This window comes from Ptychodera flava, chromosome 12 (genome assembly GCF_041260155.1).
Source record: "Ptychodera flava strain L36383 chromosome 12, AS_Pfla_20210202, whole genome shotgun sequence".
In the NCBI taxonomy this organism is placed as follows: domain Eukaryota; kingdom Metazoa; phylum Hemichordata; class Enteropneusta; family Ptychoderidae; genus Ptychodera; species Ptychodera flava.
The window spans coordinates 17255441-17279165 of NC_091939.1; the positions used below are offsets into that span (position 1 = coordinate 17255441).

The following is a 23725-nucleotide window of genomic DNA, read 5'->3' on the forward strand; positions in this document are numbered from 1 at the left end:
TACTAAGGCACTCAAGACAGCTTTGGTATCAGTGCATTATAACAGGACTCATCCACAGAAGAAACTGAAGTGATTCACTTGTTACTGACATTGTCAAATATGCCTGTGCATCACCTGGGATGCCTTTGGGGGCTTGATTTGATCAAATGTTTGCATGAGGAAGGCTTCTAATAACAATGCCCCCTTTTGTTGGTACAGGGTAAAACTAAAAAGTAAATAAGTAAGCTTTGTGGGTGGGCAATTAGATGTGTCTTCCGATTTAGAAGATAGCACCCACAGCTCATTGTAGTTGTTCGACACTGTTCTTGCTGATCAGATGAGATCTCATTTTTTAAGCTTTACATTGCAGAACCAAAAAAAAATTGGCTTGGTACACAGTATATTAGAGTTTTTTTCAGTAAGCCCGATGGAGAAAGACTTGGTCACTGGCTACCATACTGGATAAAAAATGATCACAATATACATATATGTTGAGAACTGATTTCTTATATTAAAGTGTACCACAATACTGCTTATCATGACATTTTATGCATATTGAAAAGGAAAAACTCATGTACACAGCTGGAATGAAGTATTTCCAATTTTTTGTTACCACTCAACATTGCCATTCTCGTGTACTTTTATGTCATGACTGTTTTCACAGTACATATATTAGGTCTACTATGATCCGCCTGTACAGTACTGGTGGTTCACCAACCTTGATGTCCACTTGGCCATTAATGAATGAGAATGGCATAGGTGGATTGTCCGCATTGTGCCGCTGTGTTTTCCGGAAATTGACACTTCTGCCGTCGAGCCGCGGTGGAGTACCTGCGATGCAAATAACACCAAAATCCCTCCTGTCAATAAACCTAGTGCCAAATCAAAAAGAGTGCAATCATGCCTTCCTATTGCATATCAGATTCTTTATCTCCTTATCAGCTCACTGTGGGCATGACTATCTTCCCCAATGCCACTACAGTACTACCAAGGACTGTGGTACAACATAGCTCAAAGTTGACATTCTGGGCTGCCAGAATTGAACGCCATGGTCTGCTTTGGATGACAGCACAACATTGAACATATACACTGATATCAGATATATCACCTGGTATCAAAATTAGATAATATTGCCAGTATTAGCTGACATTGTCTACGCTTCAAATTAGACGATATCTTATTATACTAATGACATTGCAGTCTACCATTGTCTAAGTTTTCAAGGTAGTCAATATTTTGCCATACATGTACTATTGATAGTATTGTCTAGTTTTGTGAATTTCAAGTTATACAGTATTTTTATTGCAACGTTGGCTTCTTCCCAAGAATGTTGTATGTCATAAACATCCAATACTATTGATAATTTTGACCATGTATTGTCTAAATTTTCAAGCTAGACAATACCTTTACTACATCTTTGGCTGGTTCCTGACAATGTCTCTGATAAACTTATCCAAAACCTTTGGATTGTATCGATAGCATCATCTAGCTTTGTCTAGATTTTCAAGCAAGACTATATTTTTATTGCAATATTGGCTCTGGTAGAACCCATACTTGGATTTGGTATTCTTTTTTGAGATTGATGTCCTTCAGGAAGTCGTTCAAATTTTTGTTCATCTCTAATGAGCTACTGTGAAACATCCACTGCCTACTCTGTTCATTGTTACTTGGAAAGAGCACTGTTGTATTCTAGTCCTTTAATAGGCCAGGTTTTGTCAAAAAGTACCCTTTTCTATATTTTCAAGGAAAGAGGGTATAATTTGTAGTTTTTGGAAACACTTGAGGACAATCCCCTGAGAATGCTACTGCTAGACTTGTCAGCAGCAAATTAGGTGATAGTTGTATACTCTGACTGATATCACACAATCAAAAAGAAATGCTGCTATCTTTCTTTGCTGAGGGATTAAACAAGTTGACATGCAAGGCCAGTCAATATGATGGTATTATAAGTTAGAACGTGTCGATGGGACAAATATTCAGACTCCAACACTTTTCCAGTACTTTTCTGATCTACCACTTTATGGGGGCTCAAGAGAAATTTTCAGTCTTAGTATTTTGAATCGCAAAACTTTTATTTTTCCCATAGAGTTAACACAGGGATGGCAGCCATTTTGAATTTCAAAAATCAGTAAATGTTGGGTAATTTGTTTCTCTAGTAACAAAATTTGTAGGGTGACCCCTGATTTCTATTCTATATTTGTTAAGAGAATGGTTGAAAGTGAGGAAAGTTTGAGCAAAAGTTGAAGGCTTTCACATTCGAGGTGCACACCACATTAATGGTAATTTAGATAACACTGCTTCCTGAGGTCAACAAGCTTGACTTTAATTTTATATGATATCAGCCACTTCTCTAGACATTACCTTGGGGTAGAAAAAAACAGTATTGTTTTCATTGAGGACACCACGATAGTTTGTGCATATTTGCTCACAAACACCCATTTCATCCATCCATTCATCCCTTAATTGGCTGATAGGGGTTTGGAGAGTCAAGTAGATGTTGGCAACGGTCGTGAAAGCTTTGGGCATGAGCATAAACTCAAAACGAAGGGATCGTCATTCCAATGAACAAACTCACATGGACAAAATTTAAAATTGACGATCTTAGTGATTTTCAGAAGACTCAGTAGACACTGGCTTAAGACAAAGAAACGGTATTTCAGCTGTAGTTCTGTATTTTTAAAGGGGGAAGAGACTGATAATATGACTGCATGTGATAACATTGTTTGCATTGGTAATTCCAACATGATAGTTAGACATGGCAAATCTGGGCTAAGTATGCTCATGCAGAGAAAACAACATTACTTGTGTTGAAACGATTGGTTTTTAAACAAATTCTAGTAACTTGTTGACTTCTGCATTCTTTTGTGGAACACTTGAAACATTCTTTACAAAATCATATTTTTCATCGTATAATCTTCATATTTATACAATGAAAAGTATGAAGATTAAACAAACTTTTCAAGTTGCAGTATGCAAGACTTCCAGTCTGCAAACTTTGCCATGACCCCCTGCTGTGAATTTAATAAGCATCACTGTGTAACCGCGCTATTCAATACATGCATTGCATTTTTATTATCAAACAAATACTACCCTTTTTTGCATGGAAATTCATCTGTGTTGGTAGCTGATTACTGGCGATTAAAATTTTGATCTCAACACGCCAGTTATAGTGCTGCGACCGAAAATTTCAGTGGCTAAAACTAGCGTGTTGAGATCAAAAGTTCCACTGACAGTAAATATTACCCTTTGAGATGTTGCAAACCTGATGGCCATTAATTATGTAAACACACAGAAACTATGGTGAAGTCCAAAGATATCTGTCATCACAATTTTGCAATGCATTAATGGCGCCCTTCTCAATCCCAGGTTCTCGCATTAGCGAATGTGTCAACAGCCCATTAACAGTTTGTCATTCTTTTGTTTTCCATTGAATATTTCATCAAGTAAATAATATTCATATTAGATAAATCTGATAACTGAGCGCGCGGGGAGGGGGGGGGGGGTCTTGGGGCTTTAATAAGCTTGTCATGATTGAAAACAAAAGGACTTCAATTGGCTTGAATTTAATCCTTAATCTTTCTCTTTTTACCTCTATGATAACAGATATGAGATTTTTTCAATGGAGAAGGTTGATTGTATCACCCCAATATGTAATAATTAACCCAATATGTAATACTAACCCAATATGTAATAACACTTAACCCAATATGTAATACTAACCAATATGTAATAACACTTAACCCAATATTATCAGTATGCTTGATTTCCTCATTGACAACATATTTGTTGAGTTTGGAGGACACATTTTCCAACAGTGTATAGGAATTCCCATGGGCACTAACTGTGCTCCCTTACTTGCCGACTTATTTCTGTTCTCATACGAGGCAGAATTTATCCAGAACCTTATCAAGCAGAAAAAGGTCTCTGTAGCTCGTACTTTCAACCTAACATTTAGATACATAGACGATGTTATTTCATTGAATAACTCTGAATTCAGTAAATATCTCGCTATGATTTATCCTCCAGAATTGGAGATTAAAGAAACTACAGAAACGGCCTCTTCTGCTTCATATCTGGACATTTTACTTGAATTTGACTCCAATGGTCACCTTTCTACTAGGCTATATGACAAGAGAGATGATTTCAACTTTAGTATAATTAATTTTCCACACCTCATCAGTAATATTCCACTCTCACCTGCTTATGGGGTATACATTTCCCAGCTTATACGATATGCAAGAGCATGCAGTTCATATGGTGATTTCGTAGAGAGACATGGCCATCTCTCTTTCAAACTGTTAAATCAAGGTTACACCAGAGCAAGACTTGTCTCTACATTCAAACGCTTTTTTGGCAGGTATCGCAAGCTGGTAGATAAGTACAATATCTCTCTTCGACAAATGATCACTGATGGCATCGGTGACATTGGGCCTTAGTTAGTGACCACTACCTATCTGACTTACAGATTGATATATGGCGGGTGCCACATGTGGGGCAGGATGCGCTTACTATTTTCGAAACACCTGACATCACTTCTTGGTCTTTTGGCCAGAGGTCCATATATCTTTCTTTCATGAATTTGACTTTGTTTGTACCGTCTATTTACTGTCTGTTCTGTGCTGTTTTGTGTCTATGTTTACAACTATTGTCTTACAAATTTTGACCTAGTGTTATTGGATTATGGATTGGTATGATTGCGATTATGTAATACTAACCCAATATGTAATAACACTTAACCCAATATGTAATACTAACCCAATATGTAATAACACTTAACCCAATATGTAATACTAACCCAATATGTAATAACACTTAACCCTATATGTAATAAAAATGAATTTGGGATATAATACTGACCAAAATAAGACTAAAATATGCATAGCAACCATGATCAAGCCCCTTCACAACCTGCAGCATTTCTAAAATTTGATAACTTTTCAAAGGTATCACAGTATGCGACAAATATACAAAGAGTTCGGCCAAAGTAGTGGTATTGTGCTTGCATTAAAGGAAATTATCAACAGCACAAAATGGTTGAACGCATGGGTTAATCTACTATTTACAGGAACGGGATCATGGGTGTATGTTCGTGAAATAATTTGGCGGAATGGAAGGAAATACTGAGTTTTAAAAATTAGGATATGGTATGTTTGATAAGTTAAAGGTGCTGCCGGTGTGAATTTGATGATTTTCACTATGTGTCAACTGCAGTTTCATGCTCATCTCCAAAACGCATGTTGAGATAAACAGGGTACACACATGTGCAGACTGCATTGCTTCTTTTCACAACTATAATTTCGTGTGATTTAAAAAAACCTTTAAAATAGATATGCACTTCAAAATGTGTACACAATGTGTTGACGGTCGAGAGCGTCATTAATGTTTTAACTTAGTAAATAGAGTAAAACGAGACAAAATAAGGATTGAAAATAAAAATTGAGGTTGTTGGTTCTAACCCGATTGGAAACAACGTATAATAATTTTTACAATGTGTAAAAAAGTTTTCTAAGACAATGTGTTAAAATTTTATTACATATTGAGTTAACCCAATACGCAATAAAACGTCCATGCATTCTCTATGGAGACTCTATTACATATTGGGTTAACCCAATATGTAATAAAACTTCCATGCATTCTCTATGGGGACTTTATTACATATTGGGTTAACCCAATATGTAATAACACTTCCATGCATTCTCTATGGGGACATTATTACATATTGGGTTAACCGAATACTGTATGTAATAAAACTTCCATGCATTCTCTATGGGGACTTTATTACATATTGGGTTAACCCAATATGTAATCACACTTCCATGCATTCTCTATGGGGACTTTATTACATATTGGAGAATACCAATAATAGTTCAATGAATTTTTCTTTTTATCCAATAAAGTAAGACATATATACGAAAGGCCGGTATTATCATTCAATCGAAGTTGGTCACTTTAGCCTTTCAGAGCTACCATGTATAGTTTCTTCTCTATTAATCCGTGGAAACATTTATGTCAGGATAATATTCCCGTTAATTTGCCCATAATGTTGTGATATTACACATCATATTAATATATCGGTAGTCGCTTTAATATTTACCATAAATTGTGTTTGGTTTTATGAATGTTGACAGCCATAAGCGTTCCGCATGTAAACAAACAAGTAAAAAATTTGAACCATTGCTGTTATTTTTTTGATTGTCGTGCGGTCAGGAACAAGCAATATTGGTGAAACTTTTCATTCCGTCATGAAATTATTGCTAAATGATTATAAGAAATGTGTGTGTTTTCAGGTATTTTCCGCTGTATGAAAATTAAGGAACAATTAAAATTAAAATTTAAATGCTCGCCGACGGCTTGATTATGGTACCTGGGCGTTCCTAGCTTTTTAGCAAGTTTACTGATCTCAATAATTGTCGCCGCTTTCATCTACAGTTTTGAAGTTTTTTGGCCACACAGGGATGTGTTGATGGTTGTCAGGCATTTTTTTATTATTTTGCTCAGTATTATATCCCAAGTTAATTTTATTACATATTGGGTTAAGTGTTATTACATATTGGGTTAGTATTACATATTGGGTTAAGCGTTATTACATATTGGGTTAGTATTACATATTGGGTTAAGCGTTATTACATATTGGGTTAGTATTACATATTGGGTTAATTATTACATATTGGGGTGATACATTGATGAGTATTAATATGTATCACCATAGACCTTCAAGAACTGCCGTTTAACATAGGAAGGTTACAAAATGAAATGAAAAATAATATAAGCTCTCCTTATATTTATCAGCCTGCTGAACAAATGAAGCAGTAAAGAGTCAAGTAAATCTGGCCATGGGATACTGACTGTAAGTTACTGTAACCTCTTTGGACATTTTCGCCCCTTTTTGCAACATACTGGTTTGGACAACCTGATGAAAACAGAGGGAATACACCATAGTCAGGTGGTGGAAGGGTTGAGGACTGGGTATGAATCATAATGAAACACTATAGTGTTGGCAAACTGAAGGACACTGGGCCAACACTAAACAATTTTATGAACTGATATACTGCTAGGGGGTCCAATTGCTCAAAAAAGCCATGTCAGGCCCCTTAAGGAATCCAGATTGTTTTCATGCTGCAGATTGAGCCTGATGTCCTCCAGGTTTGCCGTAGTGTTCATGAAAAGGAACCCCATGGTGTGTATACTTCTGAGTTTCTCTGCGATTAATTCTGTACCTGTTTTCAATCTGCCAACTTGGAAGCCTGCATCCTCCAAGGTCTTGGCCAGTCCAAAGGAAGGCTGATCACCAAGGCGACCTGCTGGTCTGCTGTCTAAACCAATGTGGATTTCACCCCTCAGGAATGTCCCTGTAGTCAGAATGATAGTTTTGCCAAAGATGGAGGTGCCATCCTCTAGATATGAAGAAAACAAACAAACAAACAAACAAACAAACATAAGCAAATAAAAAGGGCCATACAAACAGACAAATAAATAAATTAATTAATAAACAAACAATTACATGTAGAGGTTTGCAATTCGTTAGAAGATATGCATGCTATGGATAGATAAATGTATTATGACATCATAAATTACGTTTGGTACTTTTGCCATCGACAACTACGCATAAGCGACAGCTGGTGGGGAGCTGAAATAAATAATGCTGTTATAGTTCAGTTTGCTCATCATTTATCTTGACATCAAATTAAATAGCAATTCCTAATGAGATTTACTTAAAATCTGGAGAATCGCATAAAAATAGTGAATATCATAATAAATGCATGTCTGTACAGTTACATATGTTTTAGGTAGCAGTGTGAAGAAAAGAAATATGATGAGAAATTTGGGTCTTCCTGGATTTCTTGTTAGTAGATTTCAAGCAACGTAACTTTGAAGCTGATCACATATATGAAGATGGACTAGGCGAATAAACATACCTGTCACTACACCTTTGCAAATTCTGTTAGCTTTACTACTCGTTGATCTAGATTCTTCTATGATGAAGTCTTCTACTGGTGCTGCCTTGACTGTCAGATTCTTTGTGTTTAGAATTTCCTCTTGCATGTACTGCTTGTACAGATCTCGGTCAATTTGCGCCCTCGGACCCTGTCGTGCAGAAAGAAAAGTGTTGGATTTTTGTCCCTTTTACCATTTGATTTGGATATTACTTTGCTGTGTAAGGATTGACCATCAATGGTGAGAATGTGGTAACAGTAAAAGGAGTGTAAGAAGTTTAAATATCACGAGCTTTGTTTCGTTCTCAAATAATTTCATTTTGGCAGTCAGGCTTTGCTGTTCAGAAAAACAGTCAGTTGATATTCTTGGACTTGATTGAAAAGCCAAATCTCAAGAACATGTAGTCTATTTGGGAAGGTCTGTGAAATGTTTCCAACTGTTAACATTTTCTGTGGGCCCACGGCCTTGATGACCTTTGGCTATTCTTCAGGAAGTACATGTATATTTATCTGCTCAGTGTTTGACAATGCACATGATTTGTATTAGCATGTCTCAACATGTTGTCTCAATGGGCTGATTGTTATGTTTTGCCACTCACTGTGTGCGTCCATGAGACACAACATTTAGTATTCATTCTACAAACATTAGAAGGCAACTTGTTTGCAATATCAAGGGGTCAACATCCTTTATGTTACATCACTAGGAACAAATAAAGCTAATTTTCATTACATCCTTGTTACTATATATATAGATATATAAGTACAAATGAAGTTGTCTGGAACTCACAGAAATTCAAACCACTTGTCTGCTTTGTACCTGTAGTTATCGTTGCAGCATAAGGTAGGTATCCTTGGCATGTGATTATTATGTTTTCCTTCTTGCGTCGGTATTGTCACAACAAGGCTTTTTGTCATTCTCGTGTGCACGCAACAGAAACTATTGCAGCTCACAGTTTAGATGGCAAGGAAGTTTGAATTTTAATCAAAGTTGCTGAAAGTTTACTCAGAATTGTTACAGCTATCAGTGACTTCCAATTGGGTTGAGACAGATGCCTTCACTGCATGTAGTTCACATTTTTTGTACAAACACACTTAAGGGTCAGATGTATTTGAAGGCTTTAGATCTCACACACATTGAACGTGTACCGGTACTGTTACTTTATCAATGCCTTTCTTAGACAGCAATTTAGTCAAAGCTGTATTGGAACACAAGAGGAACACAGAGTACAATGTTCCAGTATTGAAACAACAAGATTTTCATAGGGACCCACCTATACCTTTACTGTATGGAGCAACTGTACCCCCTAAGTTAAGGTTGCTTTGTAAATTTCTTCAATGAGAAGCATTCTCATAAGTCTTATTGATGTTTCACTGTTGATGTTTCACTAAAACATATTCTTTCCTTCAAGTATTCAAAAATTATAAAACTAAAATTAAAGCTGCAAGCAGCGTTGGCGGGGCCCAAGCGATTAACATGGTTTCCAGTTTGTGCAGTGATTTTATTATGTGACAATTTCAGCTTGAAAACAGTCAAGTCCTGTAAAGAAGAATTTTGAACATCATCTCATATTTACTGTCTGTTTCAATCGTAATCGTATGTTGTATGCAAAATACAATATGGCGGCAAAACCACGTGACGATCAAATTGCCTTTCACAAACTTGAAAGAGCTCTCACTAAGAATGACAATAGTTGAATTTCATTGCCATCAGTGTTGTGGTTCTGGAGAATAAGATTTAGAGATAAATTGCGATTTTCGCAAAATCAAATGTGGAGTCTGAAACTGAGCACGGTGAGCTACCAAAAATGTCTTTCAAAAGTACAAGACATATATGAATTAGATGCTACTCAAAATTGACTATACTGGAAGGTTAAAATATTCCATCAAATTAATGTATTCATCTCTGAAATTTTGAGTGTAATAATTGCAAATTTTGTTGTAATTCCATTTAGTCATATATTTTGTCATTTCATCTTTAGTGTTCAAAGTTTTACTTTTGTATAATTTTATGACAAGAATGTGAAAATTTAGAAAATCAAGCATGGTGACTCCATCTTCTGTTTGTAATATTTGATTATTCTCATATGCCAGAATTCAAAAATTTTTCCATGTGTTATTCCTTGTACTGCTTTCTGGCCTGATCTTGTTTAGGTATAATGTTTCACTGTCATGAGCGTCATTTGACACACACTATTCTTCAACTACCATGTACATGAGAGTCAGAGCTCTCTCTGTCACTGCTCACGTATGCAGTAACAGTGACACTACTGTACCAGTAACAGGGCAGTGTCTGATAGTGACAGTTGCCCATAGGCAGTAGCGGTATTATCTTTGATAATTTTGACAATATTTATGTTCAGTTTATACAACTGCGTGCGTGTTCTACTCTCTACACGTACAGCATGTTGAACTGTCCAGTATTCAGCTTGCTAGCACAGCCAGTGTATGTGTAACATGCACCAATGCTGACAACTGACTGTCAGTCTGGACTCTAATTAAACTATCACCAAATACATATACTGGCTTTGTCGAGAAACTGAACATTGTGTGTTTGAGCATGCTGTAGGGAGACAGCAAGAAACGGTAGTTGATATATTGGATAGAAATATTGCAAAAATCATCAACGGTTGGAGCTTGTGCCCTGTTACTAGGCTCAAGTCTGATTTTTATACGACAAATCACAAATGTTTAGATTTTTTTCGAGATAAAAGTCATGGAATGTGACAAAACGGAGGCACCGTGGACTAGTGGTTAGGGTAACGGACTCACTATCGGAGGATGGTGGGTTCGAGACCTGGTTCAAGTCCCGGTAGATCCAGAGTAGCGGATTCACTGTCGGAGGACGGTGAATTCGAGACTCTAGCTCGGTGTTGTGCCCTTGAGCAAGGCACTTTACTCCTAAGTGCTCCATTGGGGTAGTGGGTTATGGGTACCTAATCCTGTAAATGGGCTAGCGCCCGTTGGATGATGGACTAAATAAAAAAAAAAAAAAAAAAAAAAAAAAAAATGGTTGTAGATTCTGTTAAATTATTACTAACATTACAACATTTGAATGACATAAAAATGGTATTCATTGTTCATTTAATGACCTACAAAAACTTGGAATCGGAAAATGTAAAACATAAAAGGAAACCAAAACATTTTCAAGTGCCCCCTACAGGTGGGGCAATATTTCAAGTTCCCTCTCTACTACCCTCAAAATTTTCGAATCACTGTTCCTGAATTTCTCCAGCCCCCTAACCGTTTTTGTTTTTGTGAACGCAGCCTTGGTAACAAACCTGCAATCGCTATCAGTGCTGTACTGTACATGTCGCGCTTTAACAGCACGAAACCTGCTTCATCACACCAGTTTTTCAAACGAACTAGATATCCATTTTCATACCAGTTCAAAAGTAAAATACTCATAGACTTGAGATATTTGTGCATGTTAGACTTTCTATACATTCGCTTTACGCTGGAATTTAGCATGAGGCTTTGGTAGCTCCATGAATTTTAGCAAGCGATGCTCGGACAGCGCGCACAACGTATCGATGACACTTGGGTCAGGGGTCATCACAAAAAAAAAATCAGTGCGTATTCACGGCCAGCTTAAATCATGCCACGGATCGCGGAAATCATGGATCATAAATCCAAATATTTATGTCTATTACTTAAACAGAACCCTAAAATATATACATAATGTTTTGATATTGAGAATCATCTTTTTGTTTCACTGACGATCAAGTTTAATGCTCAAATATCGCGACAAGAATTGCGTATTTGCACGATATGAATGCGGAAGTACGTTGACTCGGCAGACGAGCGAGCGCCTTCTCTGAAAATCTGTTTCCGATATCACGTCACAATACACTGAAAAATCTCGCGAATTCATCTCTACGGAAGCCAATCAACACAAGTTCCTAACGTCAGTAAAGATATTGTCTTGTTGCCAGCAATACACCACCAACATTTTCGCCGTTCAGGAGTGCCTTACTCGCTCTACTTTGTAAAATAAGTCCCCGGAATAAGTCGTATGCTTTTGCCGTTACCTAACTTTCCAAATTCACGGTACACTTTCCGCAATAGTAGTGGAGATTTTGTTCAATATATCGCGCGTGGTGGAAAGCGCAATTATCCATAATCACACAGTCACCTACAGCCAAACACCCTTTTATTAAAAGTGTAAACTAAATGGTATTATGTCAGGATTTTATTCGCCAAGTTTGGTCAAGATGACACCATTCAAAGCTTTAATGAAATTATATCACTACATAATTTTCTGACTTTCTTCCTGATATAATTTCATTAAAGCTCCATGCTAAATTCAAGCGTAAAGCGAATGTATCGAAAGTCTAACATGCACAAATATCTCAAGTCTATGAGTATTTTACTTTTGAACTGGTATGAAAATGGAGCTGCCTTCTAGCTGCATTGTAAACTGTGATTTGTGAGTGCTTTAGTGGGGTGAAGGCGATGTGACACACCTGAGTGTGGTGAACGCGATAGCGGGCGGGATGAGCGCTACACAAAGGAGTTTATCCCGGAATCCCGAGGACACCGCGACATTGCACTTTTATATTTACGGCTACTAGATTATACAATATCGAAGTTAGATTGGCTCGGCTAGATTTATAGGGCGGTGAAATATCCGATATATATCGGATATTTACCCGTAATTTGACAGAATTCAGTATCGCCTAGTATCAAGGTTAGAGTCAGTCCCTGGAATCATGGATGTAAAAAATAGCATGCTGGAATTAAGTCGGGTTTTACCAGAACAGTAAGGCGGTGAAATTTCCGATATATATCGGATATTTACTCGCGATTTGACAAAATCTAGTATCGTTTAGTATCGAAATTACAGTCAGTCCATGAAGTCGGTTTTATGAAAACATGTACATGTAAGGTGGTGAAATGTCCGATATATATCGAATCCCCGACTGAAACTAACTCACTACTGCACAGACTCAGATAACGCATTCCATTGCTAGGAAACCTGGCCTGCGCTGCCTAATTCCAAATAGGTTCGCATGGATATAGGAAGAGACACCAAAGAAACTACGATTTTAAAAATTATTTTAATTTTTAACATTTCACCGACTTCAATCAACTCTAGGCGCATCGTACCGTGCATTTGTAATGCATTTGCATTGTTTGGATGTGTCGAAACTACCGAAAGCGTACAATGACCGGACTATAAAAACGGGGGGATCTTGAAACTTTTTCGCGCAGGCTCATTTAAGCTTTTGTCAAATTCCAACGCTATATTAACTCACTATGTTGGTTGCATGCCAAAGAAGTCTGCCGTCAGTCATCGGCCGACGTACGACAAAGCGACAAATTATTTTGTTCAAAGAGTAGACAATTAAATGACAAAACATGTCGATAATATGGCTGATATAAGGTATTTTTGATTCATTAGTAACAGTGATGGAACCGGCATAATTTACGATGGTGGACATGGTTTTCTCTCGCCTGCGCGATTGCGCAAATCGCGCGTTTCCGAGCCATTGTCTGCCCTGGTAAAGTTACTGACAGCGCGGAAGTCGCGCACAAAACAAAGCAGGCAAAGACGCCGAAGGAAGTGGATGTTTACTGAGTGTTTCCACTATAATAAGTTGTGCAAACAAACATAAGATGCCAGGTCGCACCTATTTAGACCTAGAACAATGGCAAGAGCGTCCAACTTATCCGATATTGGATATAAACCCGCGATTCGACAGAATCTAGTATCGTTCGGTATCGAAGTTAGAGTCAGTCCTTGGAAGTCGGGTTTGACCAGAAATGCAAGGTCACGATACATGTATATATCGGATATTTAACCGGGATTTGACAGAATCTAGTATCGTCTAGTATCGATATTTGAGTCCCCAAATCGCCAATAAATATCTAGTAAATATCGGCGACTTCACAGACCGTGCGTGCCGAGGCACAGGGCAAGTCATTCTAGTATTGTGTACTATCGATATCAGAGTCCCCAAATTACCGATAAACATCCAATTAAATATCGACGATTTCACAGATCTGGCGTACCGAAGCACAGGGCAAGTCATTCTACTATTGTCCAGTATCGATATCAGAGTCCCCAAATCCCTGATAAATATCGGGTAAATTTCGGCGATCTCTTAGACCGGGCATGCAACTAAACAAAGCAATTACAGTGAAATTCGATCAAGCTGCAGGTGCTGTTTCAGTAGATATGTATCAGCGATTTTTACGACATTAACGGCTGGACTTGATGTGGTCTTGTTTACATTTTTAATCAGCTACATGCTCTCAGTTACACAACACACCAGGGCCACTCCATGCATGTCAGATAGAGAAACATAAACAAATCACCACACCTTGCAATGTCATGTATCTGTCTTTTTTATCATGATGAACAAGTGAGCGTGCATTCAGACACCTACATATAAAAATACCCGAATAGCTTCATTTATGGTCCTTGACACTCACATATCAGCAGTGCATAGACCCCAGTAATTGTGCCATTCAGTCGATCACACCGGTCGGCCACCCCTTAAAGCTAGTGGCACACTCCTCTAAGTACTTCCGTCACAGTATACTCGACAACGTCACCTGGCGTACAAAAGCTGGTCGCAAAAGTTGCCTTACACAAGGGGCCGAGATTAGGGTTCGTGTGACTGCTAGCTGAATTTGACAGTGGGCATTGCAATCTGTCGTGCCGTCTTTGACTTTCAAGTGTACAATATAACATACATCACTGATCGATCTTCTGACTGACGAGGTTTTAAACTGCAGCCTTATGAACATTGGGGCGACTTAACCGATCCAAATGCCTTTCGCAAACTTGAAAGTGCTCGCACTATGAAAGATATGAGTAAAATTTCAGTTGAATGTGTGTATTGGTTCTGGAGAAGAAGATTTTTAAGATTAAATTGTGATTTAAACAAAATCCAATATGGCGGCCAAATTACGTGACTGATCAAAATGCCTTTCGCAAACTTAAAGGACTACCACTAGGGAAAATAAGTGTAAAATTTTAGTTCAATCAGTGTATTTGTTCTGGAGGAGAAGATTTTTAAAGATTAAATTACGATTTTTCACAAAATCCAATATGGCGGCGAAACCATGAGACCGATCCAAATGCCTTTCGCACACTTGAAAGAGATCACACTATCGATGATAGATGTAGAAGCTTTTTGCAAACTTGAAAGATATCAATGTAAGGGTGACATGAGTAAAATTTCATATTAATCAGTGTTTTGGTTCTGGAGAAGATTTTTAAAGATTAAATTACGATTTTTTGCAAAATTCAATATGGCGGCCAAACCAAATGACCAATCCAAACGCCTTTTGCAAACTTGAAAGAGATCACACTTTAGATGATAGATGTAAAATTTTAGTTCAATCGGTGTGTTAGTTCTGGAGAAGAAGATTTTTAAAGATTAAATTTTGATTTCACAAAATCCAATATGGCGGCCAAACCACGTGACCGATCGAAATGCCTTTTGCAAACTTGAAAGAGATCACTGTAAGCATGACATGAGTAAAATTCCAGCTTAATCAGTGTTTTGGTCCTTGAGAAGAAGATTTTTAAAGATTAAATTACGATTTTTTGCGCAATCCAATATGGCGGCCAAACCACGTGACCAATCAAAACGCTTTTCGCAAACTTGAAATAGATCACACTGTAGATGACATTTATTAAATTTTAGTTCAATTGGTGAATCTGTTCTGGAGAAGAAGATTTTTAAAGATTAAATTGTGATTTCAAAAAATCCAATATGGCGGCAAAACCACTTGACCAATCGAAATGTCTTTTGCAAACTTTAAAGAGATCACTGTAAGGATGACATGAGTAAAATTTGAGCTTAATCGATGTTTCGGTTCTGGAGAAGAAGATTTTTAAAGATTAAATGACTATTTTAGAAAATCCAATATGGCGGCCAAGGTCACGTGAGCGCATGCGATTTTATTTGCAAATTCTAAAGACCTTAGGTCATGCTTACTATACAAAAAATTTCAAAACGACTAGACCCCTAGGTCTTCTGGACAAGCCATTTTTAGGTTTTTGGAAAATCCAATATGGCCGCCAGGTCACGTGACCAATCAAAATTTCAAGGGTCAGGTGCACGAGTACTAATTCATACCTACTAGCCCTGCAAATTTGAGAAGTTTTTGTTAAGCCGTTTAAGAGATCTAGGTCGACAAAGAATCGGCAGAAGAAGAAGAAAAAGAGGAAGAAGAGGAAGTAGTAGAACTTGAGCAATAACAATAGGGTCCCAGCCGGTCGGCTTGGGCCCCTAACAATTGACCACTCTCCATGTATAGGAAAACTCTTACAAAGCTGTGGTGATGTTTTTTCTATGCCAGTCTAAGTCCTGCTGGAATTTCAAGAAAACTTTTAAGCAAAAATCAACATGACAAACTGCACAAAAGCTATTACAGTTACAATATCAGCATTCTTGTACAAAATTTCTTGTTTTTGTAGTTTGATGTAAGTACATGTACTATGCCAATATTTTGAATCAACTTGACTGAATTTCTGGATGTAAGAGTTGCTTTGTGCACAGTAACATCGACTATTGCCCAAGTAGACATCATGCATAGACTTGTGTTAACTAAAATCATGGCTGTACTTACCCATACAGCTGGACCCTTGCTTCTGTTTAATATTTTGTAGTGAATACCTGCCTTGTCTGTGAAGAAAAGAAAAACAAGCTCATAAAATTGATTTGTGATGAAAGTAATAATTCCTTACAGATGATAATTATCAGATATCAGTTGTATGCCCTTTACCTTTTAAGACTGCTAATATCTTACAATCGATTTAGGATTTTCTTGAAACTTTCTTAAGACAGCATTAGACCTATGTGTACACTGTGTAAATTTTCTTGAGACAGCATAATACCTTTAGAAGTACTGTGTAAATTTTCTCTATTCAAAGAGATAGCCTTCAGTCAATGGTACAACAACTTGGCTTTCAGGATGCACTGGATATCAGGGTATGGAGTGTATGGACTGTTGCTATGTTCAGTCTTTGGGGAGGATTAGTATCTTTGATGTTAAACCACGGGCATTCTGTTGTTCTTAAATGATGGTGTGTAAGCGTGTAAACATGATTTCGTATTTTAGTTCCGTTTGCCGCTGGAGAACTTACATCCTGATTTAAAACAAGTCATCGTTGATGACACAGTCCCCACTTGTTAATGGGTACTTTGATTACAGGTCCTCAGAGAGGATAGAGTCCTCTTCATTAGGTCTGTGATAAAAATACTTTTGAATAAATTCGCTTGATACATGTCTGAGTTGTAGTTCAAGACATGAAAAAATCGTAATAAAATTGCCACACGGTGGCCATATTGGATCGTATCCCAAACAAATCAATGTGCATATGTATGACATAGGTGAATGTCCTTGTACCAACTTGGATTAAAATCGGTTGAGATATGCCTGAGTTATGGCTTTGTACATGAAAAAAATCATAACAAAATGGCCGCACAGCAGCCATATTGGATTGTATCACAAAACAAATTAAGATGCATATATATGACATTGGTCAATGTCCTTGTACCAACTTTGAATAAATTCGCTTGATACATGTCTGAGTTATGGTTCTGGACATGAAAAAAATCATAACAAAATGGCCGCACAGCAGCCATATTGGATTGTATCACAAAACAAATTAAGGTGCATATATACGACATTGGTCAATGTCCTTGTACCAACTTTGAATAAATTCGCTTGATACATGTCTGAGTTATGGTTCTGGACATGAAAAAACGTAATAAAATGGCCACACAGCAGCCATATTGGATTGTATCACAAAACAAATTAAGGTGCATATATATGACATTGGTCAATGTCCTTGTACCAACTTTGAATAAATTCGCTTGATACATGTCTGAGTTATGGTTCTGGACATGAAAAAACGTAATAAAATGGCCACACAGCGGCCATATTGGATCGTATCACAAAACAAATCAATGTGCATAGCTATGACATTGGTCAATGTCCTTGTACCAACTTTGAATAAAATCTGTTGAAACATGCCTGAGTAATGATTCTGTACATGAAAAAATCATAATAAAATGGCTGCCTGGCGGCCATATTGGATTTTATCACAAAACAAATTGACGTGCATATGTATGACATACGTCAATGTCCTTGTACCAAGTTTGAATAAAATCGGTTGTGATATGCCTGAGTTATGGCTCTGTACATGAAAAAATCATAACAAAATGGCCGCACGGCGGCCATATTGGATCATATCACAAAAAAAATTGACATGCATATCTATGACATTGGTCAATGTCCTTGTACCAACTTTGAATAAAATCAGTTGAAACATGCCTGAGTTATGGCTCTGTACATGAAAAAATCGTAATAAAATGGCCGCCTGGCAGCCATATTGGATCGTACCACAAAACAAATCGACGTGCATCTGTATGACATATGAAGTAATCCTTGTACCAAGTTTGAATGAAATCGCTCCAGGCATCTCTGAGATATCTGCGTGAATGGACGGACGGACGCACGCACGGACGCACGCACTGAAGCACGCACGCATGCACGCATGCACGGACATGACCAAAACCTATAAGTCCCCCCGGACGATGTCCGTGGGGACTAAAAAAATTAAAGCCTCAACAAAAATGAGGTATTATTAATGCAAAAGAAACAGTCGCATTCTGCTGGTTCACCCAACTGATTATTCTTTCTCTCACACCCGGTCATTCTGCATCGCGGCATGCACGGCAGAGTTCTTACCAGCGTGTCTTTACCACAATCATGAAGTGCGTATTCGAAGTGCGGCAGAGAATGACGATGGTGAGTTGCTATGACTGCCGTGTACATGAGTTCGGTGGCTGGAATGGAACGTGCACGCGATGACAGCTATGCACATGAGCGCCTCTGAACTGTCATCTGCTGTCCCGGCCTCAGAAATGTATATATATACAAGGGTATGCTCATATGAACATGGAGCCTGACGATGTGCGTTACAAAAAAGGGGGGACAGGGGGACAGATACTATTACCCTCTAAGACGTCCGCAAAACGTAAACAATTTTTTATTTTTGCAATGTAACTCACTGACGATAGAAAGTAAAATATAGAATGAAAACAAAGAAAAAAATGTGAAAATGTAACCCTTGACCTGCAAGGCTTGTTCACGTTCCGTACGACCAAAACAGACTGAGTAAAAAGAAATGCACATTTGAAAAAATCTTTCGTGTTCTATTGAAAGGCTTTTTACTAAAACTGAAAAAAAACTTAAATATTCTTCTTTAGAATATTATATTGGAAGGTTTTTACTACGAAGAAAAATAAAAAAATATGTCCTTTATTCTGCGCATGACGAAACCACAGAACTTAGCGTATTTTGCGACGTTCGAACATCCAAAGTCGCTACCGGATAACGGCAATTTGTAACGCACATAGTCAGGATTAGCGATGCATTTATTCTCGGTCATATTTCGAATATCTACTACATGTCTGTCATTTTCATAACTTGATGTGTGCTACGATGCCATTTCAAATTTCATACGTCGTTTTCGCGACGGAATTCGACTCACTTCATCGGTAAATAATATCGTCCAGAAATGATTTGCATACCCTTGTGTATATATATCATTATGTGAAACGACACAGCGCAGGTCGCGCTAGCGAACGTACGTATAGTACGCGTATATATGCGTGCGCTATTCTGCCGCGGCGTTTAGCAGTTTAGCATCGAAATAATACGGTCGATGTGGTCGCTTGTGACGTTCCCGTAGACACGTCCGACCTTGATCTGGTTTTGTAGCTAAGTCGGCATTTCAATCTGAACGGCACTCTGTCATAAATTTCTTACACAGTTATCATCAAAGTTCGTAGTTTATTCAGACTATCAATTCAGAACAACAGAGTGCCCGTGATTAAACTGGTCAAAAAGCTACAATCAATCCATGCCCTCATGGATTTGATTGTCAATGTACACTTACCAAATAAGAAGAGTAACACCCTTGCAAACATCCAACCCAAATTTGAGAGCAATTGGGCCAGTGGTTTCAGAGAAGAATAATTTTTACTTAAAATGAGGAAAATAACCAAAAAAATTCAGCAAATATAGAAAATTCAAGATATCTTCACGATATACATAAAACTGTATAAGGTCCATCTAAGGTACTTGCATACTAATTTTCAAAGCAATCAAAACAGCAGTTCTTGAGTTTAGTAATTTTTTACCATTGTCACATTCTTTAAGCTCATTTGCATAATTTGGGCAATGCAAACTTCATTTGAACAAAATCCCATTAATAGTCCAGGATGCATCCACACATCAAATACCAAGCTGAAAAGTGCAGTGGTTCATGAGTTTTTGATGTTGATGGACATACTATACATACACACATACATACAGACGACTTCAGCTTATACAATAACCTCACATTGTATACTAAATATGAGCTAAAAAAGTGCAGTCAGGTCATTAGATTTTGGAAAGTCACTGATGTCTTAAATAAACTATCCTGATGTTTTGTGCCTACTTATAGAAAACAGCAATTTGCAAAATGACTCAAAATCATCATTTAGGTACAATAAGAACAATATTTGCACGCTCTCACACTTTTTTGATTTTTAGCCAAAACATCGTAATGGCTTCTCCTTACCATTACCAGTATAAGAACTGAACTTCCACTTGAATCATAGACTCTAGCAAAAGAGGTTTATGGTTCAATGACAATATATATTGTACACTCACCACATATTCTGCCACACAAACCATCTAAGGCATCTATTTCTTTCATCAAGTGTCCCTTGCCCACTCCTCCAAAAGAGGGATTACAAGACATCTCTCCTATAAACAAAATATATTCATATGAATATAAATCTCCTGTGAGAAAATATCTATGTCACATAGGAAACTACAAGTTGCAAAGTGCAGCTGCCCTGTGCATATAAGAGATAATAGTACTGGCATATTCTAGTCCAAAACATACTGACCAGCCATGATCTTATTGTATCCTCCTTTTAACATCAATTGTCCTCCATCACACCACCAAACCACTTATGTGCAACTAATTCCCATATATTTTCCTGAATTTTTATTTTTTGGGTCATTTAATGTATTTCATCTCTTCTTTTCCTTGATTTTTTATCCATTTTGATGACTGATGAAGGGTTTTGTCCGAAATACCTGTATTGCTCCAATTCTAGTGAATTTTTTCATCCAAATTTTCCGGCTTTAATCACGAAAATCAGGATGATTTTCTCTTGATATTAATCATAGCTTGCCTAAGGGTGCCCCTCCTCATGAAATAAATAAAAAATACCACCTAAATGAGTTTTTAATTGTACCATAGATCAGCAGGAGTTTGATGCTCCCAAGTATTGCCTTTGAATAATGTGGCTTGCATCTTATGCATGATTGACTTACCGATTGTTTGCAATTTGTGCGTCAGAAGCAGCGTTTGAGCTCCCATCCTTGCTGCAGCTGCAGAAGCCTCACAGCCAGCATGGCCACCACCAACAACTATCACGTCAAAGACTTTGCTGCCATGACAGCTGGGGCTGTAATAGCGACACAAGTTCTTCAGCTTGGTGACTTGTTTGGGGGAACTGAAATACTGCGCCATCCTTCATCCAACGTTTTCTTGTGATAAACTGTGACAAACATGTGATAATTATATGACAGTGGACCATTTGAACTGCTCACTGTTGTTAAAATTTACTTAGGTCTAGCCCTAAAAACAACACATAAGCTGTAGCTTCTACCAAGCAGACTATAAGTTTATATATGTAATACGTACAATGCTGCCTTGCATGTAATTATCTGGATAACTGTAATTAGCATTTGGTGATTAGTATTTGGTGATTTTTCACTATTTTTTTAATGTCCACTACAGTTTCTTGTCCTACTCCCTAGAGCACATTAAGATACACATTATTCAATTTGTTAACTCAGCGTGTACATGTGTAAACTGCATTGTCATGGTTGAAAAGTGAATTCTGGTCTGGACTAGAATCCAATGTGAACAATGACAGTGCATTTCACACCTAAGGGCACTGTGTTGACAAGGTAAACAGTAGGAGTTGAACAACAACTTGCAAGTTCATCCATAGAAACCTGTATACCAAATTTCAAAGCTATGAGTAGTTTTGGAAATGCACATTTTTTGACCAAAAATGGCAAAAATTGCCCCAAAAATACAAAATTACAGATTTCATCAGAAATTGAACATATATTATCATCTATAGAAACCTGTATACCAAATTTCAAAGCTATCTGACCAGTTCTTTTTGAGAAATACATTTTTTGACCAAAAATGGCCAAAATTGCATTTAAAATGCAAATTTGTCTATTTCTGCACAATTTGAACATATCTGAAAAAGATCATCCCTAGGGACATATGTACCAAATATCAAAGCTATCTGACCAGTAGTTTTGAAGAAGAAGATTTTTAAAGATTTTTTTACCAAAAACACCAAAAAATGCCCCAAAAATACAAATATGCAAATTTCACAACGATTTGAACAAACTTAAGTGAGATCACCCCAAGTGAACTGCACGACGGACGACGACGACGACGGAAAATCAACCTATTTAAAAAGCTCCGCGTCGCTGACAGTGGAGCTAAAAATGCAACCTCTTAAATCTTCCCGCCCCCCCCCCCCCCTGGATATCAAATGGTTCACCCCTTACTGGCTCATGTCTTTAAGAACAGCAAGACCAGGTTTCACGAGTTACTGGCCCAGCATGAAAATAGCTGGCCTCGAGCCATCGGGTTAGCGTACATGGAATCTACAACTATCTACAATCTACAACTACATCTCAAACAACAGGCGAGTTGGCATTGTGCAAGTTGGCATCAGGCGAGCTCGTTGGTATCGGGCGAGTTGGAATTGGGCTAGTTGGTATCGGGCCAGTTAAGGCTATGGAACCGCAGCAAGTTCTGGGCGGGTTGGAAAAGGTGCGAGTTGACAGTAATTCGTTCTGGGCAGTTGGAAAAGGTGCAAGTTGACTGGTACCCTACGGAACATAAGTGTATTGTAAATGTATGCTAGCTTCCACGGGTCCTACTAATTACTGCCCGTGACTGCCCGTAGCTGCCTGAGGACTGCCCGAGAACTGCATGAGAACTGCCCCAGGGGCAAGTAGGCCAAATTTCGCCAATTTTAACACTAAACCAATAGTTGAACTTATATCATGCCTGGCTATAAACCAAAATATCATTGATTTGGTATTTTCTGTAGCGGTTTTAAAACCCGAAAGACGCTTGGCTTTCGACTTGAAAGACGTCCCCATCTTGATTGTGAGATTATACCATTCAGTGCAAGGGGTGGTAGGCAGTCAAGCTGTACGCGCTCGGCGAGGTTACTGTACCACCTCTCGGACTGAATGGTATGATCTCACTATTAAGCTGGCGACGTCCTGAAATTCAAGGTTCCCAGATACTTGCACCAAAACCACTTCGCACCATACCATCTCGTCCCATACCATTTCGCACCAAACCACTTCGCACCAAAACAACCTCGTACCAAAACCACTTCGCCCCAAAAGTCATGTCCCCAAACCACTTTGCCCAAAACTTATCGCTAACTGGTAAAGCTGAAAATAACCACCTTCTGTCATCCTGGGACTGAAATCTTGAAAGTGTACGCATTTCGCGAAATTGACATCGTGCAATTCCGCGCAAGGCACCTGGAGTTGTAGCATTTGCGTGTTTCTAAGTTTCTTATTCTATCGCTTATGGTTTCATGCAACCATGATGCAACAATAAATGGGTTGTGGTAGCCAAAATGCCTAACACATTAATGCTTCCAAGTTGTAGGTAAAAACAACCTTATTATACGTCGTAACATCGTTGTTTCAGGACGAGTTGACGG

At 37.9% G+C, this 23725-nt stretch overlaps 2 protein-coding genes across 4 annotated transcripts in view; one reads left to right on the forward strand and one right to left on the reverse strand.

Moving 5' to 3' along the window:
- The window catches only part of LOC139145218 (protein MTO1 homolog, mitochondrial-like), a 39399-nt gene that overhangs the window by 15081 nt on the left and 593 nt on the right, over window positions 1–23725 (reverse strand). Inside the window, exons 2-7 of one of the 2 annotated variants that reach the window (XM_070716221.1) lie at window positions 21276–21502; window positions 20601–20696; window positions 16500–16555; window positions 7896–8064; window positions 7197–7373; window positions 698–810 (exon numbers count right to left, since the gene is read on the reverse strand). In XM_070716221.1, the coding sequence (XP_070572322.1) occupies window positions 698–810; window positions 7197–7373; window positions 7896–8064; window positions 16500–16555; window positions 20601–20696; window positions 21276–21474 (810 nt within the window). In that variant the 5' untranslated portion in view covers window positions 21475–21502. Of the gene's footprint in view, window positions 1–697; window positions 811–7196; window positions 7374–7895; window positions 8065–8700; window positions 8796–16499; window positions 16556–20600; window positions 20697–21275; window positions 21503–23725 lie in introns of those variants that run through there. The other variant, XM_070716223.1, reaches the window with a different exon arrangement.
- The window catches only part of LOC139145219 (SEC14-like protein 2), a 47816-nt gene that overhangs the window by 3437 nt on the left and 20654 nt on the right, over window positions 1–23725 (forward strand). Inside the window, exon 1 of one of the 2 annotated variants that reach the window (XM_070716225.1) lies at window positions 8634–8754. The exons of the other annotated variant lie outside the window; for it this stretch is intronic. The gene's annotated coding sequence lies outside the window, so the exon portion shown is untranslated. Of the gene's footprint in view, window positions 1–8633; window positions 8755–23725 lie in introns of those variants that run through there. 2 annotated transcript variants of the gene reach the window in all.